This window comes from Temnothorax curvispinosus, unplaced genomic scaffold (genome assembly GCF_003070985.1).
Source record: "Temnothorax curvispinosus isolate PA1 unplaced genomic scaffold, ASM307098v1 QBEX01011959.1, whole genome shotgun sequence".
Classification (NCBI taxonomy): domain Eukaryota; kingdom Metazoa; phylum Arthropoda; class Insecta; order Hymenoptera; family Formicidae; genus Temnothorax; species Temnothorax curvispinosus.
This window is the reverse complement of record NW_020221739.1, coordinates 380,053-394,505: the sequence shown is the minus strand read 5'-3', so window position 1 is coordinate 394,505 and position 14,453 is coordinate 380,053. Positions and strand designations below refer to the sequence as shown.

The window sequence follows — 14,453 nt, the reverse complement described above, 5'->3', positions numbered from 1 at the left end:
CAAGCCGATCATCTGTAGCGTCGGAGGGGCATCGATTACAATCGACTACGAAGCGCGCAGCGCTTGATTGAAGCGTTACCGAGAGACGCATCCTTGGCCTAGATATCCTGAGAGATATATATCTCGAAGGGACAACGCGAGAGTCTGATTGCGCGTCGATCTTCTCCACTGTCCGCGACAACGCCGTTTCGTTCCGATCGACCGGATCGCCGATCTACTTTTCCTCTTTCCACTCAACTTTATTCCGCGCGCGAGAGCCAGCACCTGCCGGCACGACTACGTGTGCCGCGACGTTTTTACCCTTATAGCAACGTCGTCGGATACACACGCTCGAGCATGCGCCGCTGGAACTGGGTCATTAGGAGCTTGACCGAAATCTTCGGCCAGGATTTCGCGCTAGTTCCTTGAAACTCACCGATCGTTAATCGGCGAGAAGCGGCGCGTGACTTGCGCGATGCCGGGAGACGATTCTCACGATACTTTTCGCTAAATGACCTTGAAGTCACTTTCGTAACTACTCTAACATAACGATTGGGAAAGAAGTCATTTCATAGTTATTGTAGAAAAAATCATTTTTTTGTATTTTATATAATTTTTTATTTAAATAACATTTGGCGATGAATAGCCTTCTTTCCAAATCGCTCTTATCATGGATGAATTACAATTAATGAATAAATATGATACAGATTATTACAATTTTAGAAATGTGGATCTAAAGTAGGTACTTCGGAGATAAGTTTTCCAATTAAACATTTAAAGTCTTCGGTATTTTAATCTTACTAAATGCTGTCAATGTGTACAATAAATGTATAGTACAATACTATACATATATAAATACCTGAATCTTTGCTGAACACGTGTAAAATCCTAAATGCCTTAACGAATGAATTTACACGCATCTTGGAGCATATTTCAGGGGCGTGCTTCATATCCAAATATTTAATCTAAATATTTTATAATAATATATTAATAAAAATAATAACGACATATATAAAATATTATATTTAATTACAAGAATATATATAACTATTGTAAAATTATGTCTTTAAGATATCTTGTTAAATATCTTGTTAAATTAATTATTTAATGATATATAATTCGCAAATTGTTTAAATCAAGATCGCGCACCTTGATATGATCCGATATACATGCAACCTCATGCGTTAAAACCATTTATGAGCCTCTGTATGTGTGCAATGTTCACAGCTAAGAGGTTCATTCTGCTTGACGCGACATAATGTCTACTGTTGTTGAAATTATGCTAATGCCAATTATGCGTAATATTCGGTTAATCTAGATCACGTTACTGGCCGTGTAGATGTATCGTTTGTGAAACACGCATGACGAATGCGTGTCCCATTTTCATGCATTTATCATTATCGCGTTCGCATAATATAAAAAAGGAAAATAATTCAGCAATAATTTATAGATAATGAGTTGTAGAGTTTTTATTACGAGTTTTATAATTTTTTATATTTCATTTTGCTTATAATTAATAAGATACACCAACACAACCCAAAAAATATTACTAAATTTGACATAACATTTATTAATATTGCGCAGATTTAATAAGTTAATCGTTGAGAAAAAGGCATATAACGCTATATTCCAATCTCCTCGATTGTCGATTGTTGAATTTTCAACTATCGGTCGAGGAGTGATGGCGGTTTCAAGTTAAGAAAAATAAATGTTTGGCGAAACACAGTCGGTGCAACACACGTTTGTTTAGTCTCGACAGGCAGCTGAGGAGTTAAATCGTTCACGCTTGAAAACCTCACCTCTGCTATTGAGTTACTTATCATTTAAATGAATATTTAGTTAATTCTTATTTAGAATAAACATTCTATTTGTTATTTACTTGTATTATATATTCATTATTCGCATTGCGCATCACTTAATTATTTCGCAATTTTATTTTCATTGGAAATGAGCTAGATGAAACTTAAATAACGTGAAGAAATATACTTAAATTTATTTATTTATTACATGCGCGATGCAAACGAAATTATATGAATTTTACTTTAGAAACATCGTAAACGTTGAACGATTGAAATAAGATTGCCATTAACTCTACTATTTGACAATTAATTTCTTATTGCCAAAATGAGAATTAATTTCTAAGTATTTATCATTGTTCTGCAAATTTTATAATTGCTATAAGAAGTATTCATGAGCCAAATGACCCGTGATCGTTTATGTTTATACGGAGTTATCTTCTTGCATGAGCTTGTTGAGCCAATCCATATAAGGGTGGACTCGCGTGAATACATCCGGACGTCCTTTAGCGCAAGGAATTCCCCAGGACACCACACCAATCTGTTCACCATCGGCTACCAGAGGACCGCCAGAGTCACCCTACACACATATAAATAATGTGACAAATTCTCTGTTCTAAATGTTGCTCCTTTTTAACAACTCCTTCTTAACAAACGTTAACTATAATTTTATTTGCGCAAACTCGTTTATGTGTTGTGTGCAACACACATTAAATTTAATTGTTATGTGATTAAATTTATATAATCAATATATCCAAAGTATTTTTTTTTTTTTCTTTTCAAAGAAAAATGTAATGATACATTGTTTCTACCGATTCTTTTTTAGCTTTGCATATTTGCGATTATTACAATTTTAGAAATAAGCGGATCTAAAATAGTTCGAAGATAAGTTTTCCAATTGAGCATTTAATATCTTTGGGATTTTAATCTTGCTAAATGCTATCAATGCTAAAATAAATAAATGCTAAGTATGTATAATTGTCGATGTCATGCATGCATTTCCTCGCGAAAAGGCTCTCTTCCTGGATACTCAAACAGACTGGAATGTACTTACGTGACAGGCACCCTCGCCTCGTTTATTGAGTGTGCAGATATTGTTGTTAGTGTTACGAAAGCTGGTGCTTAAGCATTGGTTTTGATTGATGACTGTGAGCTGGATATGTTGCAATTCGTTCGGCGCCTCCCCCGGATACTGTAATGTTGCCCACGCAAAATGATTATTTAAATGAACCGACTGATTTAAATGATCATTTAAATATCAAATTTAAAGTACTGAAATGGTTACTTAAATCCGACAATTAATTAACAAGGAATACAGGGTGTCTCGAATTCACGGAAAACTGACAATGGTCTTACTATTATTTGCATGCATATGTATACTACACGTGTCAATTTACAAATACGCAACGGTCAAATTTTTACATTTCTCGAACATATGAAGATTGTCAAGTCTTTCTTACGCTGGTAGTACCCCAACCGGACAACGTCGCCGGATAATCGGATTTTTCGAAGCGTTTGGTGGGCAGAGCAATCGGTTTCACTTTGTCTCCAAAAACGATATCCTTGTCCAGCTTAATTAATCCGATGTCATTTCTGATGAAGGCCGAATTATAATAAGGATGTACCCATTTCTTGATCGAGGAATACTTATCGCCACCTTTGTCCAGAGTGTTTGTGCCCAATACAACAGCAATGGCCGTGTCATTGAAGCTTAAATAAAAGATAATAAATATATAAACAACCATATATGAAATTATAAACGGCTAATGATTATTTATCTCAAACTCTTACCGTAATTTTAGACTTATAATAAACAAAAATTTTGAAATTAATACGTTTTTTATTCGTTTCAAGAAAATACGACAACATTATAGTCAAAATGAATTACAAATTGTTTTCAATATAACAAATTTAAATATATAATTAATTGTAGGTTTATTAGAAAATTGTGGAATACGTTGTTTATTAAGATATATATATGTTATATGGAATAATGTTATTCTAAACAGCCGCTGGCACATACCCGGATAAGCAATGAGAAGCTGTAAGGATCCATCTTTTACCTATCACGGAACCTCCACAGAAATGGCGGCCGCGATAACGAAGAGATGCTTGATAGGGATATTGTCCATCATCAGCAGGATTGCCGCCCACAATTTTCGGGATCTGTTCGATTGACTCGGCTATGCAATTATAAAAGCACCTTTCATATAAAAGAATTCCGCAATATTTTATTATATTTACTTATACATCAATATGTAGAATTATTTTCAGAATTATTTTTAATATTAGATTGTTTAGCATCGAACTTTTCGGACGCTTTTGATCTTTTTATTATTATTGTTTAATTTAGTAAATCGACTAAAAGATTATTCTAATATACAATAAATTATGTCACACACAAACGCAATAAATTAATAAGCTTAAATTTTATCAATTCATATTTATTGAATATGCGTGCTAGCGTGTAGAAGTCTTGATGTTCTTACCTGACAGTCCATGTACTGCGACAATACTTAAGATGCAGAGTATCGACAACATTTTTAATAAACAATGATATTAATCAGCAAGAGCTTTACGGAGTTTTTCCACAATGTTTGGTACAATAGTTTAATGCCAATCTTCGCACTCGTCCACCACCGGCTCTTATATACTCAGTAAACGATGACAATTAAGGAAACATTTAAATTTAGGTCAGACAAAAAAGAAAATACATAGTCCGGATGTATCTCACGCACGCAATGTGATAGGGCAAGGTGATACGCCGGTAGCTACGGAAATTTATGGCCGGAAATAGTTGCTATCGTTACTGTAAAAAGGATCGCCCTACTGCTGAAATGTTTAAATCACAATTCAAGCGCGATTCGGGCAACTTAGGCGCGATAAAGATGGTCAATAATCTTTATACGATTAGAATAAAATGATAAGTAAAAGCATTTGCATAAATTCTCTTCGCATATATTTACATATTATTATTACGATTTATACATTTAAAATTATTTGTAATAAAAACTATAAAATCATTTTGCTTTAACAAATATTTTTTTCATTACCTATATGCTATTTGTTCTATGTTCTATATATCAGTTTCAGATACATTAAAAAAACGCAATTTAAGACAAAATATGATTACATAATTGACGATATAAAAGATATCAATTATCGCGTTTAATCACATTATGGAATATAGAAAATATAATCGTAATTACGGTAAAAATATAAGTAATAATTTTGTTTAAAAGAACATTTGATACACACGTTTAAGACTATGTGTCTGTATTTACTTTGTAAAAAGTAATTTCCTTTGAAATTTATTTATATCAAATTGTATAAAGTAATTCGTATTCAATAAGAGAATTAGATTGGCAATCTATAGCCAATTGGTGGCTAAACCAAAAAAGAACAAAAGTGGCTTTTAGCACCATTGAACAATCAAGTCTCAACAATGATCTTACTTGTGTATGGAATATAAAAAAGTATATTTACCTTATTTCACAAATCTGGTCATCTAAATATTCTATCGTGGGTAATTTCTCCCATAGCAGAACCGTTTAGAAGATTTTTTAACCCATACATCGGCCTACGGTTCTGCTATAGAAGAAATTACCGACGACAGAATATTTATTTTTAAATGACCAGATTTGTGAAATAAGGTAAATATACTTTTCTATATTCAGATTGTTTTGTAGGTGCAACAGTCCGAGTCGGACCTAGGCCTCCCCCAAAGTCATGTGCTTGTGGTGCGCACACAGGTTGTACACAAGCACATGGGAGCTACACAGTTTAATGCCGAATCCGAACGGCAAGGTAGAAGGGGTTTCGAGGCAAGAGATACTCCTGACGGGCTGCCATTCCGTCGAGGAGGAGAGACAAGCGATATAATTTATTTATTTTGATTCTACCAGCACTGGATTCGAACCTGAGATCTTTGGTTTAGCAGATCAGTGCGCTGTCTGCTATGCCACGCTCGCTCACAGTACTTATTGTACTTATTGTAAATATTACTTATTGTAAAAGATAAAAAAGAAATAGGCATTATATGGCAAATGCGTTAGCGTTATTTTTTTTTTTTTGGAGAATTTGTTTCGTTTGAACGAAAAAAACTTGAGCAATGACATTATTCAATATTGCGAATTTATGGTAGGTGGAACGTGCATTTTATATCTCGCGATAATTTTATATTTCATATAATTACGTCATCGGTTATTCAATTTCACGGTGAACGATACCTATACTGTACGCCCAGATATGCGCTTCGTAAAATTCACTTCGACCTCACACTTGTGCTTGTATCTCTTTGATACATTTGCCGAGTCTGGTGACTCGATAACGCGCGTGCATATCTTCGCGTTATGACGCATTTTCTTCTAAAAAATTGTGAGATGGAAATAAAATAAAATAATAGAAGAAAATAAAAAATAAAAAATTAATTGAAAATTTTAGGACATCTCTTTTATCCGCATGAATGACGTTCGAGCGATTTTATAATTCGAGTTGTTTAATTTTAAACTTTTATGCGTTTTTACGGTTAAAATAAACATGGATTTTAATTTTATATATATGTACATATACAACAGACTTATTTATCTCCCCCTAACTACTGTATTTATTACATTTTTTGCAATTTAAACGAGAGAAGGTTGTTGCATCCTTCTTCCGTGAAATGACTATGAATACTAAATTAATATAATCATACAAGGAAATATGTCGAGGATGGATTGTAGAATCAACAGGACGCAGCGATGTTGCATTTCAGATTTTTTTTTCTTTTATTGAAATAAATCGGAAGTATTGTAAATTGCGGCGTTGCGTGCGCATTGTCAAAGAGTCAAAGACGCCCTGTATCGCGCGTAACTGACTCTCTCTCGATGCCGATATCCGACGGTATTGTTATTCCAGGCGCGAAGTTCTGCGTTTGATCTCGACCTCGACGTTGACCCGCGTGCGGTCGTTTCGCAACGCCGCGTATATTCCCGTCTAAACGAAGTCCGTATAAAATATGCAAATATAGGTACTCACAACCAGAAATTAAAAATAAAGACAACACCGTTTTGCTTATGTTGTAATGATAAAAATAAATAAAAATATAAAAGCTCGGTAGAGAGCCTTTAGGGTGCTATATCGCTGCTTCTTCTCTCTCCTTCCTTTCTCTTTAAACAACGTAAGCAATCTTAATGAATATTCTGTGTTTTCGCAAATACAAAAGCTACATCGTTTCAATTTATCACCTGTGGACTCTCTTGTACGTATGCGACAAACGTCCTTTAAGTATCTGTAAAAAGTAAAATCGTAACTCTCGTATGGATGTCCCGTGTCACGCAGTCAGCAATGGATGGTGTGTTTTCGTGATATACGTATGCATACACGTACATATACAGAAACATACATATATACAGGATGTTCCAGGTCCAGGTCCAGGAATTTGAAATAAAAAAGTTCCTAAAAATACGTAGGGCCGGAAATGCTTCGTTAAAAAGTTATAGCACAATGCAGTATTGCATGGATGCCAAAAATGCACTAATAAACAGGGACATCATTTTAAACATATTTGATAATTTGGTTAAAAAGTATTTTTCTTTTACTTTTTTAATAAAATTGTTTTCCTTCTGAATGGTCTCATTAATGTAACCTTTGTACTTTATACTATCCCTTTTTTTTCAAGTAAATTTTTTAAGGAAGCGTTTCCGGATCTATGTTTTATAGGTTTTATATAACTTTTTTGTTCCAAATTCAATTTCCAATAGGACCCTGAAGTTTTACTGACCTGTCCTAAAACATCCTGTATATATGTATATATGTATGTATGTATATGCACGTATGTATGTGTGTATATACATATATATCACGAAATATATATCCGACATATATTAATACATTTAATGCTGTGTGCGCGCGCGTGCACGTGTATATGCGCGTATACATACATACATATATACATATATATCTAAATATATATATATATATATAATAATCACCATGTGCCGTAATGAGAAGTGGCATTAAAACTTTATGATTGTCTAGTATATGTCTTTCGAATAATTACATATATATTTATATACTATATTTCTCAATAAGAGAATCTCCACGCTAGTGGCTAATCCTGGCGGGAATAACCGAGTATCTCTCTTTCGCGCAATAATCGCCCGATATGATATATTACACAAGCAAAGATCGAAAGCAATAATTCACCTGTGAATTCAGATTTCGATGCTACGGATAAACGAAGATCTTTACCTTTTTTTTATAACAATGAAAATGTGATAACTGACGTAAGATTCTCTTTCGTATGTCTGTAGCAAGGAAAATTAAATTCAGCGAAATTATACCGCTTTCGATCCTTGATTTAACAGTACTAAAAATAGAATTTTCTTCTCAGGACGTTAAATTATATAATTACTTATCCGTCAAGAATTACAACATCGAATGCCAGCACCTTACCTCACTTACGTATAGGCGTATACCTGTTTAATACGCTAACTAACTCGTTTAAAATGCTTCTGCAACTGTGTGTGAATTTATCGTATAAGCTAAATAAATATATTCTTTTTGTAATTTTGTTCAATTAAAAAACAGGCTGGTTTTAATACATGTATTGTGTCCATCTAGAAATCATATACGTTACAGTAAATGAATATAGCTCATATTGCATTATAGTAAAAGTGACAGCATGAATGACAAATATTGCAACTTGCAAAATCTTCAAGACAATTGTTCTTTCTAAAAAAAATTCGTTTATTAATTATAATAGAACGAAATTATTATTTCCAACTGAATACATAACTCTTTTTTAGAAGCATATTATTGATAAAATAACGTTGGAAAATAATTGTAATTAAAAATACCATTATATATTATTTTTTCATTGTTGCTGTCGAAAGTAATGTAAAAAATAACATCGACTATAATGGATCAATATAAAGCTATGATCTCTCATCTTATTATATAAAACTAGGACAATATATTAAATGCAATTGAACACAGATATACATACACACGGTACACGCATACGCAATCGCACACGCAATCGCACACACATACGCATACTTATACACATGTGTCTATATGTGTATATAGATCTTCCATCGTGTAAAATCTGCAAATGCACTTTGCTTGAAATATTGAAACACATATGATATAAAGGCACAAAAGAGAAATTTATGCAGGATCATTCTTAGTTACACGTCGAAGCTTTAGGACATCAATTTAGAGCATCATAGTAAAAAAGAAGCGACATAAGTATTGATTACTCAAGCTTTGTTTTCTACATCATGCTAGTTCAAAGAAAGTATTGCAAGTGTCTATTTTGCACGGTATATCCAGATTCAAATTACCATTTATTAATACTGTAGTATCTCTTCTGCTTTTAATGAAACAAAGCTTTAGATGCATATACCCCGTAAATGTATATATGGACACCGCAAGTCTTTTCAATTTATTTTAGTTTAGAAAAAAAAATGAGCCTGACAATACATCACATTTTGTACTCTAAAATTTGGCATCCAAAATATTAAGAGTGAAGAATCATATCCTGCATAATATCATATGGTGCTGCCATTTAATGTTGCCGATCGAAGTGCACATGTAAACGCGACATTCAATACTAGGTCACGGAGCTCCGTCACTTATTGGCTATGAAATATTTAAGTATATTGTTTGGTTTCGGTTTGCTGGTCGTGGGCCAAGAACGAGTGACCTCTCTCCTCTCAATGGACAGAGTCTTGAAAACCGTAGAGTCCACCGTGGGTGACAATTGCATTGGCGATGAAGGGCTTAGTCTCAGACCAGCCATTTCGTTACTCGGCGATTCTCGAGGACCTCGCAGCCACACTTCCAGCTTGGTTTTCTTCGGTAGTGGTTCTACCTCGTTCTGCAAGTCGTCCTCTGTATTCTGACTTGCCATGCACAATTTCGAGATTGGTGAGCACGAAAAACTCGACGAAGCGGTGGTCATCAAGCTCATCGCTGATTGATCCGAGCTGTCGTTACTGTCTTGATTAATACTCATCGGCGATCCTTGGTTTGCTTCGGGTATACCTTCTTCAGAGCTGATGTCTAGAACGGAATGGACGGCGACTTGCTTGCACAAGAAGGGTGCGATGCTACTCCTGCCATACGATCTCTCCTCGAACTTCGTGAACGCAACTCCCAGAAGTGTCAAGTGGAATGGCTTGGAGACGTCGACTATTCGATGGAATAGCTTCATGGCGAGTATCGACATTTTATGGTGATCATACACACCGTTTTTCGTGGACGGTAAAAGATGTTTTGGCAACGCGCATTGCCTAGTCTCTCTCTTACCCGAAGTGGGCTTGTTCAAGTCATGCTTCCTCACTGTTATTCTCATGGCAATGGGAATTCTACCATCCTCCATTGCCAATTCCGTTAATCTTCTCAATAACGCACCTAATCGCGACTCTACCTCGGCCACCAGCGACACACTCTTAAATCCATCTTCCAGACCTATGGATTGTTTCTTTCCAGATGGTTTTACCGCTGTCTCATCGATTCCTTCCGCATTGTCCTTCAGTCTTCTCGCCAGATCAACGCCAATTTTTAGTTCCAGATTTTCTAAAGGTATTCTGCGCACGTCGTCAATCGTTTTTATATTGTTCGATAACAATAATTCTGTGGTCTTTTGTCCAACGCCAGGTATCTTGGACACAGAACCTAACGCTGAGAGTAACATTGGACCGCCGCACGGAAAGACCAACGTCTGTTGATTTGGCTTGTTCAACGATCCTGCTAATTTGGCCAGAAGTTTATTGTGCGCTATTCCAGCGCTGCAAGTAAGATGCAGTTCCTCATAGATGCGGCTCCTTATTTCGGCCGCTATTTTCGAGCCAATCATCAAGCGTGTATGACAACCACATGGACATTCCTCCTCCGAGGGACCGAATATCTTGGTGACTTCTTTCAAATCTTCAAATTCTGTACTCGAGCTGCTCATATCGAGTTCCGTATCATTCTGAGACTTGAGATGTTTTTCCACTATCAACGTCACATCAAGAAAATTATCGTCAAGGCCCAGTCTTTCCACTAATGGGGTAAATTGGTGCAGAATTTCAAATATTTTGGTCGAGTAGTGACGATAGTTTGTTAAGTCTTCTCCATTTACCAAGGCCAGCTCCGGACACAGACGCAGGGCTTCTTGCACCGGTATCCATTTTTTTATTCCATATTCTCTCGCCAAGTAGTTGCTAGTGACCACCATACTCCCTTGCTGCACACCTAACGGCCGTCCTTCCAATTCAGGATGATTAATCATTTCCACCTGAGCGTAGAAGCAGTCGACATCCAAATGGATGATGGTTTTTGGATGGCGCATAATGGTATCATAACCTGCGATATCCATGGATATCTATTATAGGATGGTGCTCTCTCTGTAATGATAAAGACTGCGCGCAAAATTCTCACGTTCCACTTCTCAGAATCTCCTTAATTGCATCTGCAATAGAAATAGACATATATATATATATATATGTATATATGTATAGTTAATGAGTGATTTTGGAACGTCTCGACTAAGAAACTAATAATGCTATTACTTTCGGAAGAGTTTCCACATGAATTTGCAATGCACTTCGGTTTCGCAGCTAAACGAAATATGCTTCCAGGTGATGGCAACGAAGGCAACAGATATCGGTCGCCCGTGGAAAACAGAATCTGCGCTACTGTCAGTTCGCGTGGAGGCTTTCACTCCCGAAAGTTGGTTGGCGCTCTCGATGGACCGTCGATGCAGCCTCAGGGTACGGGGCACGTATCTGTCGATTGGTAATTCGTGCGATCGGTAACGCGAAACAGAGCTTTCATGACAAATTGAAGATAGAAACTTGTTTACAGCGTGCGAATCAACCAATTCATTTACACATGGTAGCCATGTTTTTAAATTGTCATAGATACAGATAATGTATACGAGAAATTCCCAGGATCTACGCGGATCTTGTTGAGTGACCGAAGATACAAGATGGTCGCGTTTATCTCGTATGGAAACCGACAAGAGGTACTACAGAGACCTCTCGTGAAGAATCGTGAAACTTCGTATTCATTATTTGATTATTTCGTGGAGAATTTATGCTGCATTCGACGTTGAATGTTATGGCGGCGCTATATCCAATAGGAAAGCAAACTTTCTAGGGAATGTACAGAATAATTTTATCTCTAGGAACTACATTTTTTTATTGGATATAAAGCCAATGGTATGTACACGATGCGATTTAAGAATACCATTTCATTTGCTGGACGACAAATTTTTCAAATGTGTTGATTAATTAGGTGAAAAAACTATATTGCAATTACAATATTCATAATTAGCAATATTGTATATAATGCGCTGTAAAATAACTTTTTGGAAAAAGAATTTAAAAAGATACTAAATTCTAATCATAATTGAAAGGCGCACTGATGATCAAAACGTTGAATTAGCGTTTTTTTACATCAACTTTTAATAATTATTTTAGAATCATTTTTATAGAGTCATTTTGACGTTATCATGATTTGTGTCTGCTTGGGTATATTAATCTCAATTCTTGTCAATTTTTGAGAATTTAAGTTTGTTAAATATTTTAATTTCAAAAGCTTAATTTATTATAAATTCTTAATTTGTTATTTATATTAGGATAACATTATGACGCTAATACAACACATAGTCATAATTATAATATTTAAACGCGATATGTGCATGTCGAGTGCACGAGCATGTCGATAATGATAAAAAAATGTAACTTTTAGGTGTCAATATATTTACGATGTCAAGATGTTGCGCAATGAAGGACATTTTAAAATCACTCGAAAATCACGCGTTTGTAATTATCTCGATCTCTTCTAAACAATTTCACGTAAAAAGAATACATGTTATTTGATAAAAACTTGTGATGTAGAGATAAATTTTGGAGTAGAAACTTTAAAAGTTTTCTTCTATGTTACAAATATTTCTTTCTTATCGTTATCAAGAGATTTTTTCGATATCTTGGTTAGTCATATATCAGAGATATATAACAAATTACGTGACTCACAATATGATCCATCTTAAATGAATTTATAATATATATATATGGAAGATATATTAAATTTAAAAAGAATATATAGGGACACAAAAATACGAATTTATATAGGAGACTAAAATTTTATTAACATAACATTATTTAAACATTAATTACTTAAATAATATTGCTTCCGAGATTAACGTTAATTACCATTATTTTATTGATGTAGTCGTATAATGGTTCTTATATAAATTGATTATTCTGTAGTAAATAGTAAAAATATTAAAATACGAAATCATCGACAAATAATTGTGTATTTTAATATTTTTTGTAATATATGAGAATATATACTTTTTTATTTCATGTATGCTTTTGAATACCAGAACTTATTGAGTATAATTATAAAATATTATATCTATTTATACGATAAACTGATTGTGAAATCAGTTCAGATGCAAGTTCATCAAACGAAGAGCCTCTTTATTTCCATCTATAATTATTCGCGTCACTAGCTCTTCTTAACGATAACGATTAATTGATCAAAACATATTGATGGAGAACCGTGACGTCTATGCGATAAATGGAATTCCATTTGGTATCCTTTTTTATTTCTTCTCCGTTTCATTCAGAGAAAAAAAATGAAAATAAGAAGAAACGATTTATTTATATAATTAAGACTTTGAGTAGACTTGATGTCAGTGTGAATGTGTGAATAGTTAAACTATTATCTATATTAAATAAAATTTAGAAAATATATGGAGAAATATTTCTCCATTATTTCTTCTACAGTAAAAGTAACATAGCTAATGGTAAAAAAATTTTAAAGTAACTTTGCATTATAGACATATAAGCAATTATTTTCATTTTCTCAAATTTCACTTTTCGTTAAAAAACAATATAAAGATTATTCTTTTAATTCTTCTTATTATTTGTCCTATATATACAGACTGATATTTTATATATTTTTATCAAAAAAAACCTTTTACTCGCCACTTTATAATTTGAATATGTAAAAATAATTATTTTAATGTCCAATATAATTTCGTCAGTAACTTAGATTATTTTAAACTGTCCCATTAAATAAAACATGATATTTGTTAGTTATACGTGTTGATAGCTGTTATGTTATTAAAACGAGTTTGACGTGTTGTTATGGCACGTTATAATCATTCAAACTTAAAAAATTAGAATTACATTCTTCATACTTATACCAGATATATGGAACACCCTTGCAATGCGATCTGTCTTGTCGCACGTGTAGCTTGACCTGTTGTATTTGGTCAGAGAACGCGGTCGTGTCTTTGATTGATTAGTATCAGATATTTGATAGAACTTGGACTTCGCCAAGACTAGTCAAATACCGATTGCGAGATATGGAAAATTTGCACGTCAGCAGCGATTTATGGATAAGAAACGGAAGATGAAGAGCTCTTAACTCGTGTTTCGTGCCCCTTAGCTTATATTAAGCTTATATTAAAAAATACAAAAGATAATCACTAAACTGAGTAAACAGCTCGAAAAGGTACGTTGATAATATAATTGTCACGTCTCGGACGTAATGAATACAATTTGAGAAATGTTACCTGAGTAGGAAATTTCCTCTTGCGAAAGAAAGATGTGGGCTCCCGATGAGTGCATATTTTCCGTGTATGTGTATTTATGTGTATAAGCAAAATTTTCATATTTATAAGTGATG

At 34.2% G+C, this 14,453-nt stretch overlaps 3 protein-coding genes across 5 annotated transcripts in view; 1 reads left to right on the top strand and 2 right to left on the bottom strand.

Annotated features, from left to right (window-relative positions):
* Positions 1–2,047: 2,047 nt before the first annotated feature.
* Positions 2,048–4,316, bottom strand: LOC112462038 (chymotrypsin-2-like). 2 transcript variants are annotated; one of them, XM_025027561.1, is made up of 5 exons: positions 4,241–4,316; positions 3,799–3,958; positions 3,236–3,485; positions 2,830–2,967; positions 2,048–2,355 (listed from the first exon to the last, which is right to left on the bottom strand). In XM_025027561.1, exons 1-5 carry the CDS (start codon positions 4,314–4,316, stop codon positions 2,200–2,202), a joined length of 780 nt encoding a protein of 259 aa, XP_024883329.1. In that variant the 3' UTR covers positions 2,048–2,199. The 2 variants fall into 2 exon arrangements, with proteins under 2 accessions (XP_024883329.1, XP_024883330.1); XM_025027562.1 differs by having other exon boundaries at positions 4,265–4,316.
* Positions 4,317–7,679: 3,363 nt separating this feature from the next.
* On the bottom strand, positions 7,680–11,700 carry LOC112462052 (DNA polymerase iota). 2 transcript variants are annotated; one of them, XM_025027584.1, is made up of 3 exons: positions 11,614–11,700; positions 11,321–11,536; positions 7,680–11,220 (listed from the first exon to the last, which is right to left on the bottom strand). In XM_025027584.1, the coding sequence occupies exon 3, from the start codon at positions 11,125–11,127 to the stop codon at positions 9,394–9,396; it is 1,734 nt and encodes a 577-aa protein (XP_024883352.1). In that variant the 5' UTR covers positions 11,128–11,220; positions 11,321–11,536; positions 11,614–11,700; the 3' UTR covers positions 7,680–9,393. The 2 variants fall into 2 exon arrangements, with proteins under 2 accessions (XP_024883352.1, XP_024883351.1); XM_025027583.1 differs by having other exon boundaries at positions 11,321–11,692.
* The window catches only part of LOC112462033, a 12,701-nt gene continuing 9,640 nt past the window's right edge, over positions 11,393–14,453 (top strand). Inside the window, exon 1 of the mRNA XM_025027553.1 lies at positions 11,393–11,546. Within this exon, the coding sequence (XP_024883321.1) occupies positions 11,393–11,546 (154 nt within the window). The remainder of the gene's footprint in view (positions 11,547–14,453) is intronic.